The 25923-nt window shown below is 36.1% G+C and overlaps 1 protein-coding gene across 1 annotated transcript; it reads right to left on the reverse strand.

The window, feature by feature from the left end:
• Positions 1-227: 227 nt before the first annotated feature.
• Positions 228-25714, reverse strand: SPAG6 (sperm associated antigen 6). Its single transcript, XM_066233061.1, is given in 11 exon segments — positions 228-322; positions 325-408; positions 2417-2534; positions 2537-2578; positions 3734-3780; positions 3783-3816; positions 3818-3901; positions 5182-5393; positions 20518-20620; positions 20622-20684; positions 25535-25714. Coding segments are annotated over 11 exon segments (1062 nt in total).
• Positions 25715-25923: the final 209 nt, after the last annotated feature.

Genomic DNA, 25923 nt, shown 5'->3' on the forward strand with positions numbered 1-25923 from the left:
TACAAACAACTTTGCACCTGCAGAGAACTTTCTCCAAAATATATCATTGATTTTTTAGAGACAAGGATAACCCATTTTCAAAAAAGAGCCTTCTCAGTTCTTCTGATAAATTTGTATTTCTTGACTCATAAAAGCGGTATTATCCATATTAAAATTTAAAACATTTTAAATCATATATTTTTAAGAATGAATCAAAAATTAGACAAATTTTCATGAAGCAGTAAGAATTAAGCACTTACTTTTACTTGAAGATCCTCAGAACTTTCTGTTGACATGTACAAAGAACGTAGACTGCCAAGTACTTGAGACCTGTCTGGAGTGGTCTCCCAACATGTCCCGAGGCGGGAGCAGCAGCAGCCTGAACAGGATCTGGCTCTTCTGAGAAGCAGACTGAGGACGGTGCACGCCCTGCAGCGCTGAGGAAAAGAGCAAGAGTTATGAGTCCAGAGCAGGATTAGAGTCTTCCATGTCTCTCAAACCTTACAAGAAATCAGTTTGGTCTTGATCCTTTTTTTCCTAAATGGTTCAATAATGAGCACATCACAGGAGCTGACATTTTTTTACATCAATAAAATGACTAGAACTAATTTAGCTTAATTATCTGTTATAATCCAGCTAAACTAAAACTATTGCTGCTAGCATTTAAACCCTTGAAATAGGCATTTGACCAAACCACATGCCACAGCTTAGTATACAGGCAAAATCAGATTCCACTGTGATAAATTTAAAATGCTTAAATTTTAAAACCTTTTATTTTTGTTTGTTAAAAAGTTAATTCAGCCTGACCAGGCGGTGGCGCAGTGGATAGAGAGTTGGACTGGGATGCGGAGGACCCAGATTCGAGACCCCGAGGTTGCCAGCTTGAGCGCGGGCTCATCTGGTTTGAGCAAAGCTCACCAACTTGGACCCAAGGTCACTGGCTCAAGCAAGGGGTTACTCAATCTGCTGTAGCTCCACGGTCAAGGCACATATGAGAAAGCAATCAATGAACAACTAAGGTGTTGCAATGAAAAACTGATGATTGATGCTTCTCATCTCTCTCCGTTCCTGTCTGTCTGTCCCTATCTATCCCTCTTTCTGACTCTCTCTCTGTCTCTGGAAAAAAAAAAAGTTAATTCAGAATCCTTTAAAATTTCCTTTTCACTATGTATAATAGATCTGACAACAAAATAACTACTATAGATTTGAAATCCAATGAATAATGTGAGCCAGGATTCTATTTAGGTAAATTTTAGATTAAATATATTCACTAAAACCTCAAATAGTAAATAAATTTCCATTAATTTTACTCAACTTTTAAATGCTAGTTTTGCTCATATTCACATGATTGAATGTCAAAATAAAAATGATGGCTTTTATTATCCAGAATGTGCATACTTATATTTTGCACTTTAAGCAACAGAATTGACTGAAGGGTCTCAGATATATCACAGTGTCTTTATCTAGGGGAGAATTAAATAGTCAAATCAAATTATAATTCCAGATTCTGTATGGGAATAATTTTCTAACTAATTTGAGACTATAATAATTATCATCTTAAATTTAGTACCACAAAAGTGAATGTCATATCATCATGCTGCCATAGAAAAGACCAAATGATCATATACGCTTTTTTTTCTGTACCTTTAAATTTGGTTATTAAGACCAATTTCCTGAAAATACCTACCATATTTCTTCCTTGACTTCTTGTTTCCAACTACAAACATTTGTCTGCCAATACAAAATGTCAGACCTGTCTTCAGAATGAGGCAACTTTCTAGAAAGTCTATTTTCTGGGACATACCAAGACTGAAGAAGCAGGAGGAAAAGAAGTCAGCCGCCCCTACCCCATCATCCAAACTCTGACTTATTGGCCTCAGTTGTTATGTATAGCAAATGATATAAGAAACATGAGTGTGCTTTAAAAATTACCAAGAAATATTTAAATGTAAAATACTGTTATTAGTCTTTATAGTACTATGTAGTTCATGGAAGCGGAAGGAAAGTGGATAAAAAGGATGTCCTAGCCATTGTCATCTCCTACCCAAATGACAGGAAAGGGGAAAATGATTACTGGGCATGTAATTTATAATAGTTGACTTAAATCAAAGTATGCTTTACATGTTTATAAATATAGACAGTCAATCCTTTGAGATACAAATACACTGACTATTTCAATACAGGTAATACTACTACTCAGAGGTATTGATATTTGTAGATATTAAATACTGAGTAGAACTTTAAACAGCCTACAAAGTAAATCTTACTTCATGTATTGCTTTCAAAAACTTACTAATAAGCCTTGAAAACAAGCTGAAAAATTCTTCAGGCTTCTTTCACTCTGGTCAGTTCTATTTTGTAATCTGTGGGGGAGCATTACTGCGGTTCTGTCTTAGACTATCTCGCTGCAACACCTAGAAGAAAACCAAGAGAGAACCAACCTTGGAAATGATCACTGCCATCGCGAAGTTCTCAGAATGAGCCGCCACGTAACCGAGCATCATGATGCCAGGCAGCCTTATGTTTCCTTTGCAAGACCCGATGCAGTCGATCACGATCACGCAGCAACGCCTCCTACGTTAACTAGCAACTGTGAAAGCTAGGGGAAGGAAGGAGAGCTAGGTAGCTGTGACCGTGAGAAAAGAGATAATCTTTAAATATTACTTTAGTATTGGCAAACATTTTTATTTAAAACTCAGAAACACCTAGTATAGTTTGAAATATGATTTAGTAAAATTACTATACTTATTAAAGAAATAGACAAGTATAATAATCCTATTTTGAGTGTACAAATTTACTCACTGTGCGGAGCTTACTCTGTGCTTCAATTTTTTATGCATTGATGGCATAACTTTTATCTTTATTCTAATGGATGTCAAAACTCCTCACTTAGACACTAAATCTAGGGCTAGTTCATAACCATCTAAGTACTAAAAGCCCCAATCATGAAGTGTGAGTGTGAAGCCGATTAATCACTAAAGATTCAATGACAGTGTCATACTTGAAACATTCTAGCCTAACTATCCCCCCTTTGCAAACAATGGTTACTAGCTGATTACATTTCAATCATAAAATCTCAACCAAGTAAAGATGTTAGGTGAAATAAAGAATGGGAACTTTAAACTTTAATAGAATGAAATTCTTTAGTCAAAATACACACAGAAAAAGACACAACTTCAGAATCTAGCCAGGTTCACTTCACCTCTGTTCCTTTGGCATCTGATAACTCAGAGCGGGAACCACCATGTAGGGGCAGCTACTAGAGCAGTCACACTAGGCTGGGGCCTTGTGGTCTCCCACCCTGGGACTGTACAACCTCTCACTACTCCCAGATGACCTAAAATGACAAGAATGACAAAGCTCTACAGTCCCCACAATCTAGAAATGGAAAGCAGAAAAAGATTAAAAACTGAGATTTTTATCTCAAACTCCATTGATTAACCCAGTGGGATTCTCAGCAAGGGGCACTTTTGTCCACTAGGAAACATTTGGCAATATAAGGAGACACTTTAGACTGTCACGATGTGGGAGGGGATGTCACTAGCATGGACCAAGGATGCTTGCTAAATATCCACCCTACAGGACAGCTCCCCACAATAAAGATGTATCTCATCCAAAATGTCCACAGGGCTCAGGATGAGAAACTCTGACCTAACCAAGTCATGTGGCACAGCACCTGGGCCTCATATACAAATTAATGTTTTACTTAACAATCAAAACTAATATTATTGTACTTAAAATTATCTTTTTTTACTTTGGGTATATGTTTTACAATCTTTCTAATTAAAATAGAACCATTTTCTTCACATATTCATCTTTGTCCTTCAGACAGGTTAAATATAACTGCAAAAATTTCTGCTCCAACCACCATTTCTGCCAGATCCACAGAGTGTTTTGCAATCTGACTGAGAGCTGAAAGGACCTGACATTCTCAAGGAAAAACCAAAATAAACCAAAAACATTACATAGAGTCCACTGCAGTGTTCAAATATAATTTAAACAACTTTATGCACAAATTCCTTTATAAAAAGAAAAAACAATTACATATCTAGCATAACCTAAGATTTCTGAGTCTTGAGACATTTCACATCCTAGTCTTATACCTATGCAATTTCTTAAATTCCCTTATTTCCAAATTAAATGTCTTAGTTTTCTATGGACTATTTCAGTCTCTCTCTTTTTTTTTTCTTTTTTTTTTTCCCTGAAGCTGGAAACGGGGAGGCAGTCAGACAGACTCCTGCATGCGCCCGACCGGGATCCACCCAGCATGCCCCACCAGGGGGCGATGCTCTGCCCCTCTGGGGCGTTGCTCTGCTGCAACCAGAGCTATTATAGTGCCTGAGGCAGAGGCCATAGAGCCATCCCCAGCGCCTGGGCCAACCCTGTTCCAATGGAGCCTTGGCTGTGGGAGGGGAAGAGAAAGAAAGAAAGGAGAAGGGAAGGGGTGGAGAAGCAGATGGGGCTTCTCCTGTGTGCCCTGGCTGGGAATCGAACCCGGGACTCCTGCACGCCAGGCCAACACTCTACCACTGAACCAACCGGCCAGGGCCTATTTCAGTCTCTTTGATCACAGATAATCAAAGAATATGACCTTTGGACAAATACTATTTCTTAATTATGTAATACTTCAATTGTTAATTTGTAAGACATATGGTAATTCAGTACAAAAAAGATCAGGCAGAACTAACATCTTATTTTTGGCATGATGCTGATAACATTTCAAAGAACTTTCCATTGTTTGTTAACATGAACAATTTTAAAACCTTATAGGATATAATTATTAGTATATAAAAGTATAATTGGTGACTATTAACTGAAAATCAGATTTTAGAAAGCTATGAAAAAGACAAACATAAACATGACAATTTTTATAAGAAACTTAAATATAATAGAGATGAGCTAGAAAACCTTCAGGTCCCTTCCCACTCTGAGATTCAATCATTATGTGATTCCTTATTTTACTAATTAATGTTAATACTGATGCTACTTCTAATTTTTAGCATTGTACATATTTTTCCCACTCATGTCTTTATAATCTAATCCTTATAGCATAATAATCACATATTAAAAGACCAAATACATAATATAGTCATGTCTGTTTTCAGTAATTTGCAAATTATTTTTGAAAATAAAAATTAAGCTATACACATTTCCATTTTCTTAGATTAACAGAAGTCTGTTTTTTAACTTATTTTTAAATACCTTCAATTGAGCATCAGGGTTCAGAATCATCTGGGCCAGGTGAGCAATAGCTCCTGCATCCACTACTGTCTGTGCTAACTCTGGAGAACGCTTTGAAATATCACTGAGGACCGAAGCAGCAATCTTTTTCAAAGCAATTTCTGGCTCCTGGATACAGAGTGCTAAAAGAGGAACTGCTCCCGCATCCACCAAAGCTTGTGACAGTTCTGTGGGTCCAAGAAAAGTAATTAAGTGAGTATGGGTGACTGACCCTTGTGCAAGCCATTTTTCACCCTGACAGATACAGCAAAGAAAAAAGGGGGCGGGTGTACTCACTGTCCCGACATCTGCATTTCAAATCAGCCTTCCTGGTTTCATAAACCATGTGGTCCAATCCTCAGCTGAAAAGAATACAGGTCAATAGATGGACCTCCATTTACATGGACACATTTGAGGTAGATTAGGCTGAAATGGCTTGTTATTCTTTTTTTTTTTTTAAGAGAGTAAGCAGATGTCAGCTGTTCAAGCACTGACAATTCTGCAGTTCTCAATAGGCAAGCATTTTATGCATGCTTTACAATAACAGAGAAAATTAAAGCACCAAAAATTTACCAATCACACTAATTAGGCAGTATTCTGTATTATAGTAAACATTAACATGAAAATTGTGTTAATAATGTCGATTTTTAAATTCCATTCATCTTATAGTATTTTTAAAAGACTTAAAAAAACTTTATACAAAATAAAAGCACACTTTTATTGTACATATAAAAACCCAAAAGGAGATCCACAACTAAACAGTATACTATAGTATATATAAACGTTAATGTTTAGATAAAGAAAAATTTATTTTAACCATTTTACTTGTCAGAAATAAACATCTCTTGAATTACACATGAATTTACTTGTATATCCAAGAATAACAGCTATAAAATAACATATTTTAAATTTCGGATAATGAGGGAGAGTTAAGTACACCCATATAATTTTATGTTAAGATTCTGGCCGCATGGCTTGGTTGGTTAGCATGGTCGTGATACACCTTCCAGTCCTGTCAGGGCACATACAGGAACAGACTAATGTTTCTGTCTGTCTGTCTCTCTCCTTTCCTCTCTCTCTAAAATCAGTAAGTAAATTTTTTTTTAAAAATGTCTTTTGAGTAGCATAAAACACAATATATAGTTACAAGATTCTACTTTCATTATATTTATGGTCTCCTTACTGAATCATATATCTCTATAACCTCTTCCTTTCAAATTATGTTCTCATTTTCCCACATTTGTAGTGATCTAAAATTTTTTTTTTAATTTCTTTTTTTATTTATTCATTTTAGAGAGGAGAGGGAGAGACAGAGAGAGAGAAGGGGGGGAGGAGCTGGAAGCATCAACTCCCATATGTGCCTTGACCAGGCAAGCCCAGGGTTTTGAACCGGCAACCTCAGCATTTCCAGGTCGACACTTTATCCACTGCGCCACCACAGGTCAGGCCATGATCTAAAAATTTATGTCTTAATAGCCAAGCTATCTATTCAGCATATCACTTAAAGTCTCTAAAGAAAATATGGTTTTTTAAATTTTTCAAAAGATGGGTAATATCATATTTTCTGCAATAAAATAATGTAGGAAAACATAATTTGGCATCCAATATTTGTTTTCCTTAAATTATTACGATTGTCTTAGAAGTCCCAATATTGTATAAACAATTCTTTCATTAAACAAGCATTAATGGAAGGTTACTATGTGCCAGATGCTTTCAACTCTGGTGCAGATGATAGACTTCTACAAATTAACACTACATTGATTAGCAAGTGTGTTTTCCCTTAAAAATCTAGTGTGAAATATAAAATACAATGGGAAGTTAATTTGTAATCTCAAGAACAAGAGACAGATAAGAAAAAATGGCAGCAACAGACTGAAACGTCAGCCTTGCACCTTAGTGTCCTCAGAGGCATCTCTGCGATTCTACTGCAATTGCCTGAAGACGAAGACCAACAAGGCAGCAAGTGGAACAGGTGACCACTGCTTTTCTCTCTCCCCCACCTCACCGGAGGAAATGGAAACAGAAAGTGTAATATTATATGTAATTTCTAGATATAATTTTAATATTTAATGTTAATTATTAACATGTTAATTCAATTCAGTCCAAATTCTACAGGTGTTGTATGGTAATTTCAACATTATATCTACTATTGAAATGTACCTGGGATACATATAATGGGCTGAACATTTTGTTTCAAGAGAGTATAAGGATTAGTTTATCTATTGAATATTTATGTATTTTCACTTTTATACATAGTTTCTAAGAGTCAAGAATGTGCAGTAAAGCACAACTGTTTAAAAGTGCACTGCTCCCAAAAATTAGGGGATATTTTATTGCTTCATATTCATTTTTAAATATCTCCTAATTTTTGTAAGCAGTATATTACTATTTTTTTTTTACAGAGACAGAGAGAGGGGCAGACAGACAGGAACAAAAAGAGACGAGAAGCATCAATCACCAGTTTTCCGTTGCTACACCCTAGCTGTTCATTGACTACTTCCTCACACACGTCTCGACCGTAGGGCTGCAGCAGACTGAGCACCCCTGCTCAAGGCAGCGACCTTGGGTCCAAGCTGGTGAACTTTTTGTTCAAGCCAGATGAGTCCGCACTCAAGTTGGCGACCTCGGGGTCTTGAACCTGGGTCCTCCACATCCCAGTCCAACACTCTATCCACTGCGCCACCGCCTGGTCAGGCATGAGCAGTATATTATTAATAAAATTTAAGGTTCTTTAAAAAAATCCACTACCTTTGTAATCCTCATACATTTTATCTTTTTCTTAAATAACAAAATGCCATATTATCTTCTCCCTGAACTCTATAATGGTAATAATAAAGCAAACTTGTTCTTCTGACATGTTACCCAATCTCATCCTGAGCTGTTTCTTATTCTCTCCAGCATAGTAATGTTAAATGTGGGGAGGGCTGGGAGAGCTCTGGAAAAAGATTTGTCTGGAGATAATGAAGCATTCAAGGACCTGATTGGGCCTAGTGATTCTGTACTTGTGATTTCCTATCATTTACATCTCCAAATTTATATGATTCTACAAAACTGGCATCTGCATAGTGCATACCTTATAGTACATGTTACAGACTCTTTCACCTGCCTCCTATCACAACTTTTTCTCCTATGGCATGTCTTTTTCCTCTTCCCTACTATTGCTCCCTCTGGCATTTCGGTGCCAGTGATTGGGGGAGTCTACTCAACAGCCTTTGTCAGCCAAGGCATGTGCTTGTGAACCAATCCTGTCCAACGGGACCTGAGTAGAAATCAGCTAAAAGCATCTGTAAGAAATTTTCCTCAGTTTTAAACAGAGACACAGAGGAAGAAACACTGCCTCTTTGCTGGACATGGCCATGTCTACAAATGACGTCTGGAATTCCAACATCCATCTTGCAACTATAGTATAAGAAATTACCAATATGCTGAGGATAGCTGAGTATAAAAATGAAAAACATCTGGGTCCTCCATGACTGCTCAGCTGCATAACCAACCTTGGAGCTGCCCTGACTCTGAACTTTGTATCATGTAAAATAAACATGTCTTTATTGTTTGAGTCACTTTTAGTTGATATTCTGTAACTTACAACAAAAACATCCTAATACAATTCTGTCCTCTCTCATGCTTAGTGCTTCCTGTAGTCACTGATTGTTCATTAAGTGCTTACTATGTGGTAGAAATTTGGCTAAATGTTGGGGAAGCAGAATAATAGAGTAAAACATTGTTCTGTTCTAGAAGAGTCTGCCCAAGGCGAATATACAGACAGACCACTACAATATGGAACATAGCTAGGAGTCAAGTTTATGGAGTGTTTGGAGACAATGTATACAGTGGTACCATTCCAGGCAGTACTTCCCACCTTACTTATTTCTCCCTCCCCCCATACTTTTCTACTCTAAAAAAAAGCAGTAGTCACCTGACCAGGCAGTGGCACAGTGGATAGAGTATCGTCCTGGGATGCTGAGGACCCAGGTTTGAAACCCCAAGGTTTCAAAGCAGGGCACACCAGCTTGAGCACAGGGTCACTGGCTTAAGCAAGGGGTCACTGGAGCAGCTGGAACCCCCAGTCAAGGCACATATGAGAAAGCAATCAATGAACAACTAAAGTGCTACAACTATAAGCTGATGTTTCTCCTTTCTCTTCCTTCCTGCCTCTCTGTCTCTCGCTAAAAAAATTAAAATAAAATAATTGGTGATTATAATGATGATGATGATAAAGAACTTTGTTAGTTATTCTAAATGGAAGATTTTGATCCATTAAATTGTAATCCTTTACACCTGTTAGTGATAGAACAAGTTCATCCTTGTATTTTTAGGGTAAAAAGAACCCTCAAAATAAAAATCCAGGTTCCTAGAACAAGATAGAATAAAATTCTTTAGAAAAGGCAGGACTTTTAAGATCAACATCAATTATAAAATTAGTACTATCAAAGCTGGATGAATAAAATATTAGAGATGATTTCATGCTGACTAGAAGGGAAGAGCACAGATAGGAATGTCCATTAGCACATAACAGGCATAACTGTAACAGGTAAAACTAGATAAATCCATGTTATCGCCATATAGATATAATTCCACAGATATACAAACATACGTATATATGTATGTGCGTGCATGTGTGCATTTACTTAAGACAGAGGCCCAGAATTGAAATTACTGATGGGAAGAATGTTGACATTTTTTGAGGTTCTTTATATTTTTTAATTAAACCACATAGAATTACTGTTTTTGTTAAGTCAAAAACAGTCAAATATAGGTAATTTCATATAGATCAACTGAATATGCACTGTAATATTGTTTTCAAAGGGAATCAGAGGCGGATTAAGGTCGGTTGAGGCCCTGGGTGCAAAAGAAAATATTGGGCCCCTTACATTAGAAAAAAGTATAAAGTTGGGGTTTTGCAGGGGCCTTCAGAAATCGGGACCCAGGGCACACACCCGGTGTGCCAGTCATTAAATCCACCTCTGAAGGGAATGTATCAGTATATGTCCCCATCGACAGTGTGTGAGGCTAGCAGTTTGGGCATTTACCTGATAGAGTTCATTTTAGCCCTTACATCCAGTAAGTGATTCCTTAAAGTTGAATCATTATTTACTTTTCCTCAAATGGAATTTTTAGTTCTGTATTTTTCAACTTACTATATACTAAACCAATTAATAAACATGAATATTAAATATAACTTTTTTAGGCCACAGCATTACCACAATATTGCCTTTCAACAATTAATTACAAAGCATAGGTTGGGTAGTTCTGTCCAATAGAAACATAAACCACATATATAATTTAAATTTTTCTCATGACTACATGTAAAAGGAAAAAAAACAGGTAAAATTTTAATTGGAATACTAAATCTCTATATTTCAAAAATTTGACTGTTGAAAAAGTAGGTTCACATACCCAAGTTGTTCTAATCATACCTAAAAGTGTTCCAATAATGATAATCAATTTTTATATTTATATTCATTAAAAGTAAATAAAATTTAAAATTTAGTTCCTTAGGTACACTAGTCACAATTCAAGTAACATGTGACTAATGGCTGCTATATTGTTAAAACAGTGGTGTTGTATGCCAAAAAACTAGACAACCTAGATGAAATGGACAAATTCCTTGAAACATACAATCTTCCAAAAATTAATCTGAAAGAATCAGAAAACATAAACAGACCGATTACAACAAATGAGATCGAAACAGTTATCAAAAACCTCCCAAAAAAGAAAAGTCCTGGGCCTGATGGCTTCACAAGTGAATTCTACCAAATATTCAAAGAAGAACTAACTCCTATCCTTCTCAAGCTATTTCAAAAAATTCAAGAGGAAGGCAGACTTCTAAGCTCCTTTTATGAGGTGAGCATAATTCTGATTTCAAAACCAGGCAAAACCAACACAAAGAAAGAAAATTATAGGCCAATATCCCTGATGAATTTAGATGCTAAAATCCTCAACAAAATATTAGCAAATCAGATCCAGCAATATATGAAAAAAATCATACACCATGATTAGTGGGATTTATTCTTGGGAAGTAAGGCTGGTACCGTATTTGCAAATCAATCAATGTGATTCATCACATAAACAAAAGGAAGGAGAAAAACCACATGATAATTTCAATAGATGCAGAAAAAGCATTTGATAAAATTCAGCACCCATTCGTGATCAAAACTCTCAGCAAAGTGGGAATACAGGGAACATACCTCGATAAAGGCCATCTATGACAAACCCACAGCCAACATCATACTCAATGGGCAAAAATTAAAAGCAATCCCCTTAAGATCAGGAACAAGGCAGGGGTGCCCCCTTTCACCACTCTTATTCAACATAGTTCTGGAAGTCCTAGCCATAGCAATCAGACAAGAAAAAGAAATAAAAGGTATCCAAATTGGAAAAGAAGAAGTAAAACTATCATTATTTGCAGATGATATGATATTGTATATAGAAAATTCTAAAGTCTGGGTCAAAAAACTACTGGACCTGATAAATGAATTCAGCAAGGTGGCAGGATATAAAATTAATACTCAGAAATGAGAGGCATTTTTATACACTAACAATGAACTGTCAGAAAGAGAAATTAAGGAAGCAATCCCCTTCACCAATGCAACCAAAAAAATAAAGTGCCTAGGAATAAATTTAACCAGAGAGATTAAAGATTTGTACTCGGAAAATTATAAACATTGATAAGAGATATCAGGGAAGATACAAACAAGTAAGTGGAAGCATATACCGTGCTTATGGTTAGGAAGAATAAACATCATTAAAATGTCTATATTACCCAAAGCAATTTATAAATTCAATGCAATACCAATTAAAATACCAATGACATACTTCAAAGATATAGAACACATATTCCAAAAATTTATATGGAACCAAAAGAGAACACAAATAGCCTCAGCAATCTTGAAAAAGAAGAATAAAGTGGGAGGTATCACAATTCCAGATATCCAGTTATACTACAAGGCCAATGTACTCAAAACAGCCTTGTACTGGCATAAGAACAGGCATATGGATCAATGGAACAGAACTGAGAACCCAGAAATAAACCCACAGCTCTATGGACAACTGATATTTGACAAAGGAGGTAAGAGCATACAATGGAGTAAAGACAGCCTTTTCAACAAATGGTGTTGGGAAAATTGGACAGCTACCTGCAAAAAAATGAAACTAGACCACCAATTTACATCATTCACAAAAATAAACTCAAAATGGATAAAAAGACTTAAATGTAAGCCATGAAACCATAAGCTTCTTAGAAGAAAACATAGGCAGTAAGCTCTCTGACATCACTCGCAGCAATATATTTGCTTATTTATCTCCACGGGCAAGGGAAATAAAAGACAGGACAAACAAATGGGACTTTATCAAACTAAAAAGCTTTTGCGCAGCTAAAGACAATAAAAACAGAATAAAAAGACAAACTATACAATGGGAGAACATATTTGACAATACGTCTGATAAGGGTTTAATAACCAAAATTTATAAAGAACTCGTAAAGCTCAACACCAGGAAAACAAACAATCCAATCAAAATAATGGGCAAAAGAAATGAATAAACACTTCTCCAAAGAGGTCATGCAGATGGCCAATACGCATATGAAAAAATGCTCAACATCACTAATCATTAGAGAAATGCAAATTAAAACCACAATGAGATATCTCCTCACACCAGTCAGAATGGCACTCATCAACAAATCAACACATAATAAGTGCTGGTGAGGATGTGGAGAAAAGGGGACCCTCCTGCACTGCTGGTGGGAATGCAGACTGGTGCAGCCACTGTGGAAAACATTATGGAGATTCCTCAAAAAAATTAAAAATCAAATTGCTTTTTGACTCAGCTATCCCACTTTTAGGAATATACCCTAAGAACACCATAGAACTGTTCCAGAGGAGAAATGCACCCCTATGTTTTTGGCAGCATTGTTCACAATAGCGAAGATCTGGAAACAGCCCAAGTGTCCATCAGTGGACGAGTGGATTAAAAAGCTTTGGTACATATATACTATGAAATACTACTCAGCCATAAGAAATGATGACATCGGATCATTTGCAGCAACATGGATGGACCTTGATAACATTATACTGAGTGAAATAAGTAAATCAGAAAAAACTAAGAACTATATGATTCCATACATAGGTGGGTCATAAAAATGAGACTCGGAGACATGGACAAGAGTGTGGTGGTTATGGGTGGAGGGGAGGAGAGGGAGGGGGTTGGGGGAGGGGAGGGGCACAAAGAAAACCAGTTAGAAGGTGACGGAAGACAATTGGACTTTGGTTGATGGGAATGCAGCATAATCAAATGTCAGAATAACCTAGAGCTGTTTTCTCTGAACATATGTACCCTGATTTATCAATGTCACCCCATTAAAATTTTTTAAAAAAGAAAACTAAAAAAGCACTCTCATGTAGTGCTGATAAGTGTGTAAATTAATATATCAGTAAGAAGGAAAATTAGATAAGAGCTACCAAAATTATAAAGATACATTTTTAAATTTTTTTATTAATTTTAATTTATTGTGTTAACATGGATTCAAGTGTCCCAGTCAATATAACTCCCTCACCCCCCACCCCCATGCCCCCCATTATACCCCCTATATCTTCCTCCCCCTAACTCCCTCCCCCCTTCCCTCTGGGATTTGCTGTCCTATTATCTGTATCTCTGTGTTATGTATATACAATATCACTAATCCCTTCACCTTCCCTGATCCCATCCCCTCATCCCCCTTCCCTCTGACAGCTGTCCCTCTCCTCCCTGTGACCCTGCCTCTGCCTCTATTCTGTTCCCCAGTTCACTCTGTTCATTAGATTCCACGTTCATATCATATTTGTCTTTCTCTTCCTGGCTTATTTCGCTTAGCATGATCATCTCCAGGTCTATCCATGCCATTGCAAAAGGTAAGATTTCCTTTCTTTTTCACAACTGCATAGTATTCCATTGTGTATATGTACCACTGCTCAAGGTAATTGTTCTTAAATTAAGTTGTAATACAATTTGGTCCTTGGAAGTGGCCATTGAAATGCCCAGCTATTTTCCACTGCCATCTTGGAATCCTATCCTACAACATTTTAGATACAATTTATATCAGAAATATATAAAATATAAAATATTGTGGTTCCTTGACTCAGCTTTAATGTCTTTAAGATAGAAACAATTTCCAAAAGAATTCTGTAGTATTTCCAGATGATCACAGATTTATTCTTTCAAATAAATTGATGATCCATTTCATCCTGGTAAAGAAGTTTCTTCAGCACTTAAAACTTTGCAAGAGAAAAAGGGGAGATATTGGTAAAAGAATACATACTTCCTGTTAGAGGATGAATGAGTTCTGGGAGCTTAATGCAAAGCATTGTGATTACAGATAATAATGCTGTGTTATATACTTGAATGTTGCTAAGAGAGTAGATTCGAAATGTTCTCACCACAAAAACGAAATGGTAATTATGGGATGTGATAGAACTGTTAGCTATTGCAATAGTGGTAATCATAGTGCAATATATAAGTATATCTAATTAACACATTGTATACCTTAAAGTTACAGCATGCTGTACATCAATTATATCAGAAAAAAAGTTTGTGGATGGGGATTGGAGGAAAAGTATTTTTAAGGACATTGGTCTCTAGCCTCTTCTTGAAAATTGGCAATTTAGCCCAGAAAGTTTTGATTTTTCAGTAGCACCTTCAAAATAAGTTCAGGATCTTGAATTGAAATGTTTACATCACATTCAGAAGGTTAAAAGTATCTTTCAGTAAAGCCACACCATAAATAAAACCCTCTCTTCCAATGTTTCAAAAGTAGGTTTTCTTTTTCTTAAAAAAATAAAGAGCCTGACCTGTGGTGGCGCAGTGGATAAAGCGTCGACCTGGAAATGCTGAGGTCGCCGGTTCGAAACCCTGGGCTTGCCTAGTCAAGGCACATATGGGAGTTGATGCTTCCAGCTCCTCCCCCCTTCTCTCTCTCTCTGTCTCTCTCTCCTCTCTCTCTCTCTCTGTCTCTCTCTCTCTCCCTCTCTCTCTCCTCTCTAAAAATGAATAAATAAATAAAAAATAAAGAGAAAGATGCAACATAAAAAAAACCTGTGGTATGAAATCAAAGGAGATATAGAGAAATATTCTATGACACAAATGGTTAAAATAGCTACAGCTTCAATTTATAGAAATTCAAATATAAATAAATGTAAAGTATAAATAAGTGTGTTTTCCCACAATATCTCAAAAGATGTTAAGAGGATTTATACAATAGTAGCTGGAAAATAAACCAAGTTCAAGAAACAATTTTGTTCAAACTTAAAAAACATATTATGGTGCACTGTTCAAACTCAATTTATGAAGCCACCAGGATACAAATACCCTTCTCTTTAGCCACTCAGTACACACATTTAGTGACATTTCTTGCATAGGTATTTGCACTAAACAGGAAACAATGCCTCAGACTAAAAGAACGTTAGGTGCCAGCAGGTAGAGGAAGTATTGTGTGGAGTAGAGAGCGAGGTGTCTCAAATACTTTTTTGGTGATTATAATGACAATGGCAATAAAGAAATTGTTGGCTAGCCAACAATTAAGTTCTAGGTCTCTGTGACTTAGGAATCTGAGATTACAGAATTATATTTTATTGTTCCAATTTTAAAAAATATCCCAAAAACTCTCAGGTTTTATTAACCAAGAGTTCATAACTTTAAAAAAACACAATAAATAAAAATGCAGGAGAATTTACAACATATTTTTTACTAGCTTACAAACTAACCCCAAAATGACTTACAAATTAGGTAACTACTAAGTAAAGGTATAACTACAATGTTATTTCAACATATTTGGTTTCTAAGCCCAAAGAACATAGAGATATTTAGTTTTACTTTATCTTTTTTCACCAATATTTAAGTAAATAGAAGAGTATTTGTGGAAATAAATATTAGAATCAAAATAGGTATAATATATATTATCTCATAAACATCATTTGCCTTTACGTTTGTGTGTTTCTCAATCCCTCTAAGATGAAAAAAAAAGTTATAAAAAGAATATGATGATATAGAAATTGATATTATCTATAAGCACCAGTAAAGATTAGTTGTCTATAAGACTTTTAAAATAATTTTTAATTACCGGGCTCTTGTCCCCTTCTCCTGTTTGTCCTTGAAGACATACATTGTAAAGTCCCTGGTTAACTCAGACACTGTTAGTAGCATGAGGCTTTTTAGAAAGTTAGTGACTGCTTCCTTAAGCCAGCTCCACGCAATTTTGGGTATTGGTGTTTATATGTAGGTGGCATGAGAATATTTGCAAAAATTCTGAATTTTAAAATTATTTTCTTTTTTAATCATTTCATCATTCTATGCCAGATAAAAAAGAATCAGGCTAGCCAGCTCTGTCCGGATTCCTTCCTTCCATTTATTTAGTAAATAGGAAACACTCTAGTAAATGTTTCTGTAGTGTCCAATCAGCCATTTCCCGAAGCACAGCTCATCTGTGGCCACTGCAGTCTCATCTCCCAACTGCTATTGAGCTGGAATGGAAATCTCTCACTTGATTTAGGTCCTAAGGACATAAATCAGGTCTGTGGGAGAAAGCAGTCCCACACGTGGAAACCAGACATTGGGGATTAAACCAGAGGTATCTGGCAAGACTTTCAAACAGAAGGAGATTACAACAAAGAGTGATGAGCTCTCACACACTTTTCTTTCTTGCACTATAAAAATGAAAAATCTCTGAAAGATTTTGAGTAATTGCCAAGCAGTTCCACCATAAATTTCTATCTAACCTCTCTACTTCAGTTTCTTCATCTATAATGTGACAATTATATCAATAACTAAAATGTTTTAGAACACCTAATCAGATGTATTCCTGTTAGCCAGGCTTCAGAACAGCCAAAATTTACAAGAGATAGCATTTTTAGCTAAAGATCCCCAAATAAGCACTTAATACTTATTTCTGAGCACAAATATGGACGATCGTTCATACAGAAAACATTTATATGGCTCCTCCTTCCTCACACTTCCAGCAGGGCTCTTGCCCTCCCCTCACCAAGTACTCTAATTGTTGCCACATTCTTAATAAGCACTCCTCTGCAAAGCTGCTGAGCTACAGAGACAGAGCTAGGCGAGACAGAAGCTGCCAGGTAGGAGCAGGGAAAGACCGGCCTAGAACAGGGCAGCACCCTTTCTGGGTCCCTCCCAGTGCAAGCGCTGTGGCCCCACAGGCCCACGGTCCTCCTGCCTCACCCCTCCCACTTCCGGCCTACCCTAGCTCCTTGGCTCACTACTTGTTTCTCCAAAAGCAAAACTAATTTTTTAAAATAGTGAGAGATTTGAAATTGATTAGAATAATTATGCAGAGTAGGAGAGTGTGGCAAGAAGAAGGAAGAGAGTCAGCCAATATGAGAAGAATTCTACCTCAGCCTTTATTAAGAGGCAGGAAAAGATATAGAGAATATCTTCAAAGAGGTGCATAAAGTGTATTCAATAACTGGTTGTTCAATCTTAGAAATTTAATGGCATATTTGCACAGAATTTTTTTAAGGCCATTTAATCCCTAGTTCCCTTTGGTTATCTGTAAAATGCTTTAGAATCTATATATATTAATAACCTTTAGAAATTGTATTTTTCAAATAAGGAAAAGTCAGATCATAACCATTGGTTTCTCTTCCTCTACTAACTGTATGCTTACTTTATTTTTTTATTTCCTATACACAAAAGCTTTTCATTTTATTGCCCTTAAAGTTATACTTTATTTTTTTTGCATCTCTATTACAGTTTATATTTCTTAATCTGTCTAATCAAATATTTCACCACTAATACTAAGAAGAAACCACTGAAAGAATGTCCTCCCAATAAATCTCAATACATCTCATTTTTAGAAAATCATCAAGAAAGAAATCAGGTTATTTGGAGGTAAAACTTCTATTTTCACTGATATTCAAGATGTGAATGATGACTTCTTTTATTTCTTACTAGGTAACAATTCCCTTTCCTTCAGAGAAATCTATGCAGTGATCTCTTTGGGAACTTCTGGGTCCCAGGCCTTTAAGTATGTGAAATATTGAAAATACAGGAGAAATTCCACATGGAAGAAAGACTATAGCAAAAAAAATTGGAATGGAATCTCTAAGACAAACCTATCTATGAACTATTATTTATCGTTTAGCCTCAAACTCAGCAAAAGGGAGGTATGGAAAGATTATCTAAAACAAACAAACAAACGAACGAACAAAAAACACGAAAAAAGCAAGGTTGCTGGCTTGAGCGCAGGCTCACCAGCTTGAGCACAGGATCATAGATATGACCCCATGGTCATTGGCTTGAACTCAAGGTCACTTGAGCCAAGGAGTCACTGGCTCAGCTGGAGCCCCCTAGTCAAGGTACATATGAGAAAGCAAACAATGAACTAAGGTGCAACTATGAGTTGATGCTTCTCATCTCTCTCCCTTCCTGTCTGTCTGTATCTCTCTCTCTCTTGCTAAAAAATAAATACAAATTAAGAAAAAGAAACATAACCATAGGAGAACTTCTTACTGTTTCTGTTTTGAATTTCTTCAATACTCTTTCAAGAAGTACTTAGTAAAGCTGTATAGCACAGTGGTTAACATGGGCTTTGATTCAGACATATTTATACAGGTCCACCTTGAACATAACTTCAGGTGTCCTAAGTTCCACTTTCTTCTTCCCTTTAACAGGTAGAGCAATGCCTACCCTAAGGGCGGCCCAATCAAAATGGCACAGTGTATCTGAAGCATACTGCACAAAGCCAGGCACAGAGTAATTAATAAATGGCACCTATTATCTTATACATATATGTACATTGAAAATCAAGAAAATAAAGAAATATATCCTTAATTTTATCACCCTGGTAACACAGATATGTATCTATTTGTAATTTATGTCCACATAAAAATATTTATATTATTATAATTATAATATACAATTTTATCCTTTTTTACCTTATAATCACTTTTCCATGTTACCAGTAGGATTCATAATTACCTTTTTAATTTTTTGAATGAGAGACCTTACCATAATATAACCTCTAAATTTCTGCCAAATACTTGAGGTTTTTGATATTACAAATAATGCTAATAATGCTACAATAATATTTGCAGGAATATAGCTTTTCATTTTCTGGAATTCTTCCCTTGGGATAAATTCCCAAAGACTTTTTAGCATAACCATAAACTGTTTCACGACTTGGATTAGTTCTACCAAACAACTTTCCTCAAGTTTATACAATTTGTAGTGCCTCTACCAATGGGCATAAACATTCTCAAATCCTCTTTAACTTTAAGTATTAATACCAATGCCTTTCATTCACTAAGTATTTACCATGTGCCGAAAACACTGGTCTAAGTGCTTCGCATGCATTATCTCATCATCCTCACAAATCTCTGCAGTAGCTACTTTGAACACCCTACCATAAATCTCTAAGGTAACTCTGAAGTAGTTACCCTCTTTTTGCAGATGAGAAAGTAAAAGTTCAGAAAATTTAAGACATATCCAGGGTCATATAGCAGCTAAATGGTAGAACTGGGACTCAAACTCAGGTCCTCTCTAATACTACAGTGCTCTTAACCAGTTGGTTTTATTTCTGCTTTACTCCTTTTTTCCCCCAAATAATAATAGGTGGAAAAAGATATTTGCACTAATGTTTTAATATGCAGTTCTTGATTACTAGCCAAGTTGATCATTTTTACATAAGTTTGTTAAACTGCATATTCTTGCTGTACTATTTGTTCATATTATTTAGCAAGGTCTGTAAAATGGTGGGGCAATCTTGTTCCCTGTGTATTTCTTACTAATCAGTGTCAGCACAACCTTCATACAGAGGTCCAGGCACTGAGCTATCAGTTCATAAGAGAAGGTGGTCCTTCTCCTCTTTTCTGCCCAATATGTGCTGAATACAAAATGTTCTAGAGAGTTATGTTCATATCTTTTTAACATTACTCATTCATATGATATGGCTCCAGGCTGATCTGGAATACCCTAAATGATGAGTAAGAGTGAAGACACAATGTAGCCAGAAGGGTGACAAACTAAAATAATTTCTTAACTGAACCAATTTATCAAGGTCTTTGAGAATATCTCATTTGCCTCATTTCCTGCCCTCCTCCTTCTCTTTCTATCTACAGATTTCTCTTCTGCTAACTAAGATAAAGATTGGAATGTTTGTTTGTTTTTTTGGTGAAATTGTAATCCAAACAATTTGGGCATTATTCAAAACTTATCTCACATAATATATGGAAACATTATTAAAAGTCTCACCTATGCTTTACTAAGCAAAGCCAGATTTTCCTATTAAATATAAACTTTAATAATCCTATTTTAAAATATGCTTCATTACCTGCATATGACTTGCAATACATCTAAGTATCTAGGCTGCAGCCTCTTTGACTCCAGGGTCAAAATCTTCCAAACATATCATCAGCAAGTCCAGTGCTCCACAATCCACTAACTGCCTGAGTTAGTTGAGGAGAATGTTTACCAAATGCTTCTAACACAAAGGCAGCTGCTTTCTTCTAAAATACTACAAGGAAAAATAGACAAAACTCAAAGTAAGTTGAGCACTGATATAATGAAAAGTTAAAAGAGACCAAAATCAATGTAAAAATAACATCATAGAATAAGGCTCAACGGCCTTTAACTACGAAAGAACAGCCTGCAACATCAGTTTGATTTTTTATGTTCCCCACTGCTTCGTCACTGAACAAAAGCAATGCAACTCCCATATTACATTTCAAATGTTTTATTCTAAAACATGCATTTATAAAATAAAATATTACATTTCCTGAAATTTTTATTTCCTACAAATTTATAAAATGAGATTTTTATGTACCTGCATTACACTAAAGATATTTGTATGAACCATGGAATTTCTTGGATTGGTAACATGTGCAACTAAATTATCAACTGACAAATTTGATTCCTTTACTTGCCCTTGGTTTCTAAGCCTGGTTGGCCTTTCATGACCTCAACTAATCTTTCCGATGTCCTAAGTTACCCTGAAATAACAACCATGTTTCCAAATGTACTTATCAATCCCTGAATAAACATAAAGGCAAAATATTCATGATATATTTTAAAACTTTTTCTGGCAAATAAATTAGCCAGGTGTTATCCCCTTTTTAATTATATATATATATATATATATTTAAGATTTTATTTATTGATTTTACAGAGCAGCCGGGGCCAGGGGCAGGGGTGGGGCGGGTGACAAAAGTATCAACTCATAGTTGTTTCACTTTAGTTGTTTACTGGTTGTCATATGTGCCTTGACTGGGCAAACCCAGGGTTCCAAACTGGCGACTTCAAGGTCCCAGGTCAATGCTTCATCCACTGCAACACCACAGGCCAGGCATTATCCCTTTCTTCAGAAATGCTTTTTTAAAAAGGTAAATACAGATTACTTGCCATTATGTGAAAATTTTAAGATTTATTGATTTTAGAGAGAGGAGAGGGATAGAGAGAGTGAGAAGTATCAACTCACAGTTGCTTCACTTTAGTTGTTCATTGCTTGCTTGTTACTTGTCATATGTGCCTCAACCGGGCAAGCCCAGGGTTTTTTTGTTTTTGTTTTTGTTTTGTTTTTTTAATTCATTTTTAGAGATGAGAGAGAGAGGGAGAGAAAAAGACAGAGAGAGAGAGAGGAGAGAGAGACAGAGAGAGAGGAGGGAGGAGCTGGAAGTATCAACTCCCATATGTGCCTTAACCAGGGTTTTGAACCGGCGACCTCAACATTTCCAGGTCGACGCTTTATCCACTGCACCACCACAGATCAGGCAAGCCCAGGGTTTTGAGCCAACAACCTCAGTGTCCCAGGTTGATGCTCTATCCACTCCAGCACCACAGGCCAGGCTGCCATTATGTGAATTTTAAGTAATGCCTCATAGTTTCTACATCTATTTTATTAGATTAATAAGGAAAATAAAACTGAAACATAATTTTTTTCACATAGCTAAGAAAATGAAATGTTTAGGAAGTATAAATACTGTGGTTTTATGGTTTACATAATGACATAGTAATGGTCTCCTAACTCTTCCTTTTATTACTGGAACCCAGTTAATCCTCCATTTTAGATTCTGTTTCTACTTCTTTACAGCAACTACTAAAAAGTGAATGGGGCCCTGGCCGGTTGGCTCAGTGGTAGAACATCGGCCTGGCGTGCGGAAGTCCCGGGTTCAATTCCTGGCCAGGGCACACAGGAGAAGCGCCCATCTGCTTCTCCACCCCTCTCCCTCTCCTTCCTCTCTGTCTCTCTCTTCCCTTCCCACAGCCAAGACTCCATTGGAGCAAAAGATGGCCTGGGCGCTGGTGATGGCTCCTTGGCCTCTGCCCCAGGCGCTAGAGTGGCTCTGGTCACAACAGAGCGATGCCCCAGATGGGCAGAACATCGCCCCCCTGGTGGACGTGCCGGGTAGATCCCAGTGGGGCGCATGCAGGAGTCTGTCTGACTGCCTCCCCGTTTCCAGCTTCAGAAAAATATACAAAAAAAAAAATAAATAAATAAAAATTAAAAAAATAAAATAAAAAGTGAATGGGTGTCATGGCACCCATGTTGAAAGTATTCTATCTACTTAGGCTAAAGTATTAAGATACAAACATATTTATAGGAGAGAGAGAATACATCAAGTATATTTTTAACATAATATCTCAAACCCTGATATATATTGATGATATAAGAAATTTGCTACTTGATTTTATATATTTCTTTAGTTTCTTAAATGTAACATGTAAATATTAAGATATTTGCTGTAACATCAAATTTTATATGTCAGTAACTAAATAGCTACTAATTTATTGTAAAAATTAAAACAGAGTTTTAAAGTAGCTTTCTACAGATTATTATAATTGTAAAAAAAAATAATGGTGATACATGTTTTATCATTACCTTAAGCTAATTTGGCTTTTTATATTGTAGAATTTTCAAAATCATAGACAATTTTGGGGGTATTAATAGTCACTACTAACTACAGTGCCCATAATTCATTCATCCTTTCCTTTCTGATTTCATTCTCCCTTTGTTCTAACTTCTGCTTCCCCAAATTCCTCTCTTTTCTCTCTGTTTTCACCAAAGGAATTTTCTTAAGAAAAAAAATATAGCAAAACAAGAGGACTTTGTACCTGATAAAGAGATTAAATTTCCTGTAAGAAATGAGTTAAAGGACTGGTAGGGGAAGGAAACAGAAGCTTGTGAATAATGCTTCACATTCTTTCTCATCACTTTTCTACCCTAATATGTACTTGTTTCTTTACAACGAATGAACATCATTCACACTAGGAAACTTCTATTAAGAACCTTCTATGTAGGGATACCAAAACACACTCTATGCCCTTAAAGGATGGAGTCAAGAGTCTGGAAAGAAGGAAGTCTAACAGTATTTGATGATAGAAGGAATACCTACAAGAAAAATAATTTTTGTGACTCCTTGTAGAGATAAACCAGTCATTAGTAAATGACTCTCTTGGCCCTGGCCAGTTGGCTTAGTAATAAAGTGTTGGCCCAGCATGTGGACGTCCTGGGTTCAATTCCTGGCCAGGACACACAGGAGAAGCACCCATCTGCTTTTCCATCCTTCTCCCTCTTCTTTCTCTCTCTCTCTTCCCCTCCTGCAGCCAAGACTCCATTGGAGCAAAGTTGTCCCGAGCTCTGAGGATGCCTCCACAGCTTCCGCCTCAGGCGCTGAAATAGCTCTGGTTACAACAGAGCAACTCCTCAGATGAGCAGAGCATCGCCCCCTAGTGGACATGCCAGGTGGATTCCGGTTGGGCACATGCAGGAGGAGTCTGCCTCCCTGCTTCTCACTTCAGAAAAATAGAAAAAATAAATAAATAAGTAAATGACTCTCCAATTTATCAAAACAAGGCAGATTTTTCAATAATTAAGATTTGTGTTTACTTTCTAAAATTCTGATAAAACACACATAAAATTTACCATTTTAACCATTTTAAAGTGTACAAGTCAGTGGCATTTAGTACAGTCACAATGTTGTGCAACCACCATTCTTATGAATGGTGAATATTTTTATCACCCCCAAACAGAAACCCCATATGTGTTAAGCAGCCACTCTTCATTCCCCTCTCCCCCAGCCCTGGGAAACCATTAATCTACTTCTGTGTCTATAGATTTGCATATTCTGAATATTTCATATAAATGGAATCATATAATATGTAGACTTTGTGTCTGGCTTCTTTCTCTTAGCATAACATTTTCAAGGTTCATCCATGTTATAGCATATATCAGTATTTGATCCTTTTTATAACTGATACTATTCCACTGGATGGGTATAAAACAGTTTGTTTATCTATTCTTTTGGCTATTGTGAATAATGTTGCTATAAACATTTGTGTACAAGTTTTTCTTAAATATCCATTTTCAATTATTTTGGAAATATAACTAGGAATAGAATTGCTGGGCCATATGATAATTATGTTTAACTTGTTGAGGAATTGCGAAGCTGTTCCAAACAGCTGCACCATTTTGCACATCTACCAACAACATATGAGAGGTCAAACTTCTCCACATCTTCACTAACACTTGTTATTTTCCTTTGTATTGTGGCCATCTTAGTAAGTAACAGTGATCTCTCATTGTGGTTTTGATGTGCATTTCCTAATAACTAATGCTGTTGAGCAACTTTTCATGTTTATTAGCCATGTTGTGTATCTTCTTTGAATAAATGTCTATTCAAGACCTCTACCCATTTTTAATTGGATTCTTTGTCCTTTGGTAACACAAATAGGAATGTAACATTAAAATATGTGAAGAAAGAGATATTCCTAGGTTATGACAAACTAGATGAATGGAATGAACAGTCTAAGACACTACCTATAACTACTGTTAGGTGGTGCTGTACAGAATCATGAAGTGGAACCAGAAAGAAGGGGGGAAAAGTTGGGGGATTCTTAGATGACCTTTAAGAGGCCTGACATGCTTGCATATTTAGTAAAAATGCTTTATCAAACCTTCCATTAAACACATTTTTCTTCCTTTTGGATGCTTCTCACCCCCTTGCTTTAAAACAATTTCTTACAGTTGCCATTAATCAAATTTTATCTGTATATAAAGATTTCTGTAGATAACTTTTTGTTTACCTAAGGCTTTATATACCTAAGACTGATCCTATAATTTTAATATTCCCATACACAGAAATACTGCTTTATATATAATTTTATTACATTTAAATCGCTTTTTCTTTATATTAACAAAGGAAAAAAAGCTGCATATCAACCTCAAAGTAGAATGCCCTAAAGATTACTATTATGTTCAGTTTCAAGAACTGAATGTGTATTAACATCTTAATAATTCTAATACCTTCAAATTTGCAAATTTACCCAAACTATCAAATTTTTAGGTCAAAAATATAACTTTTTTAATTCTTACATTCTGTTCTGCCAATAAATAAATGAACTGTAAAGGAATGTCACCCTTCACAATTGCTTCTGCTAGGTCATCATTAAATTTAGCCAAATTTCTCCCAAGAGCCAAAGCAGCAGTCTGTTAAATTATTGGGAACACATTTAGAAGAAGAGGTCTCAGCAAAGACATTACACTTGACTTAAATTATGAAAGAACAGAAATCAGCAAAACTTAAAAAGCAAACATACAATTCAGCATATATGCAAATGGGAAAGGTAAGGAGAGAAATCAGCAAAAAAAAAAACCCCCCAAAAATTAGCCACTAAAAACTAATGGGATATTTAGAAGCATATAACAGGCCAAGACACAGAACAATACCACCTGTAATTACCAAAGAA

The sequence above is a fragment of the Saccopteryx bilineata genome, chromosome 5 (assembly GCF_036850765.1).
Source record: "Saccopteryx bilineata isolate mSacBil1 chromosome 5, mSacBil1_pri_phased_curated, whole genome shotgun sequence".
Classification (NCBI taxonomy): domain Eukaryota; kingdom Metazoa; phylum Chordata; class Mammalia; order Chiroptera; family Emballonuridae; genus Saccopteryx; species Saccopteryx bilineata.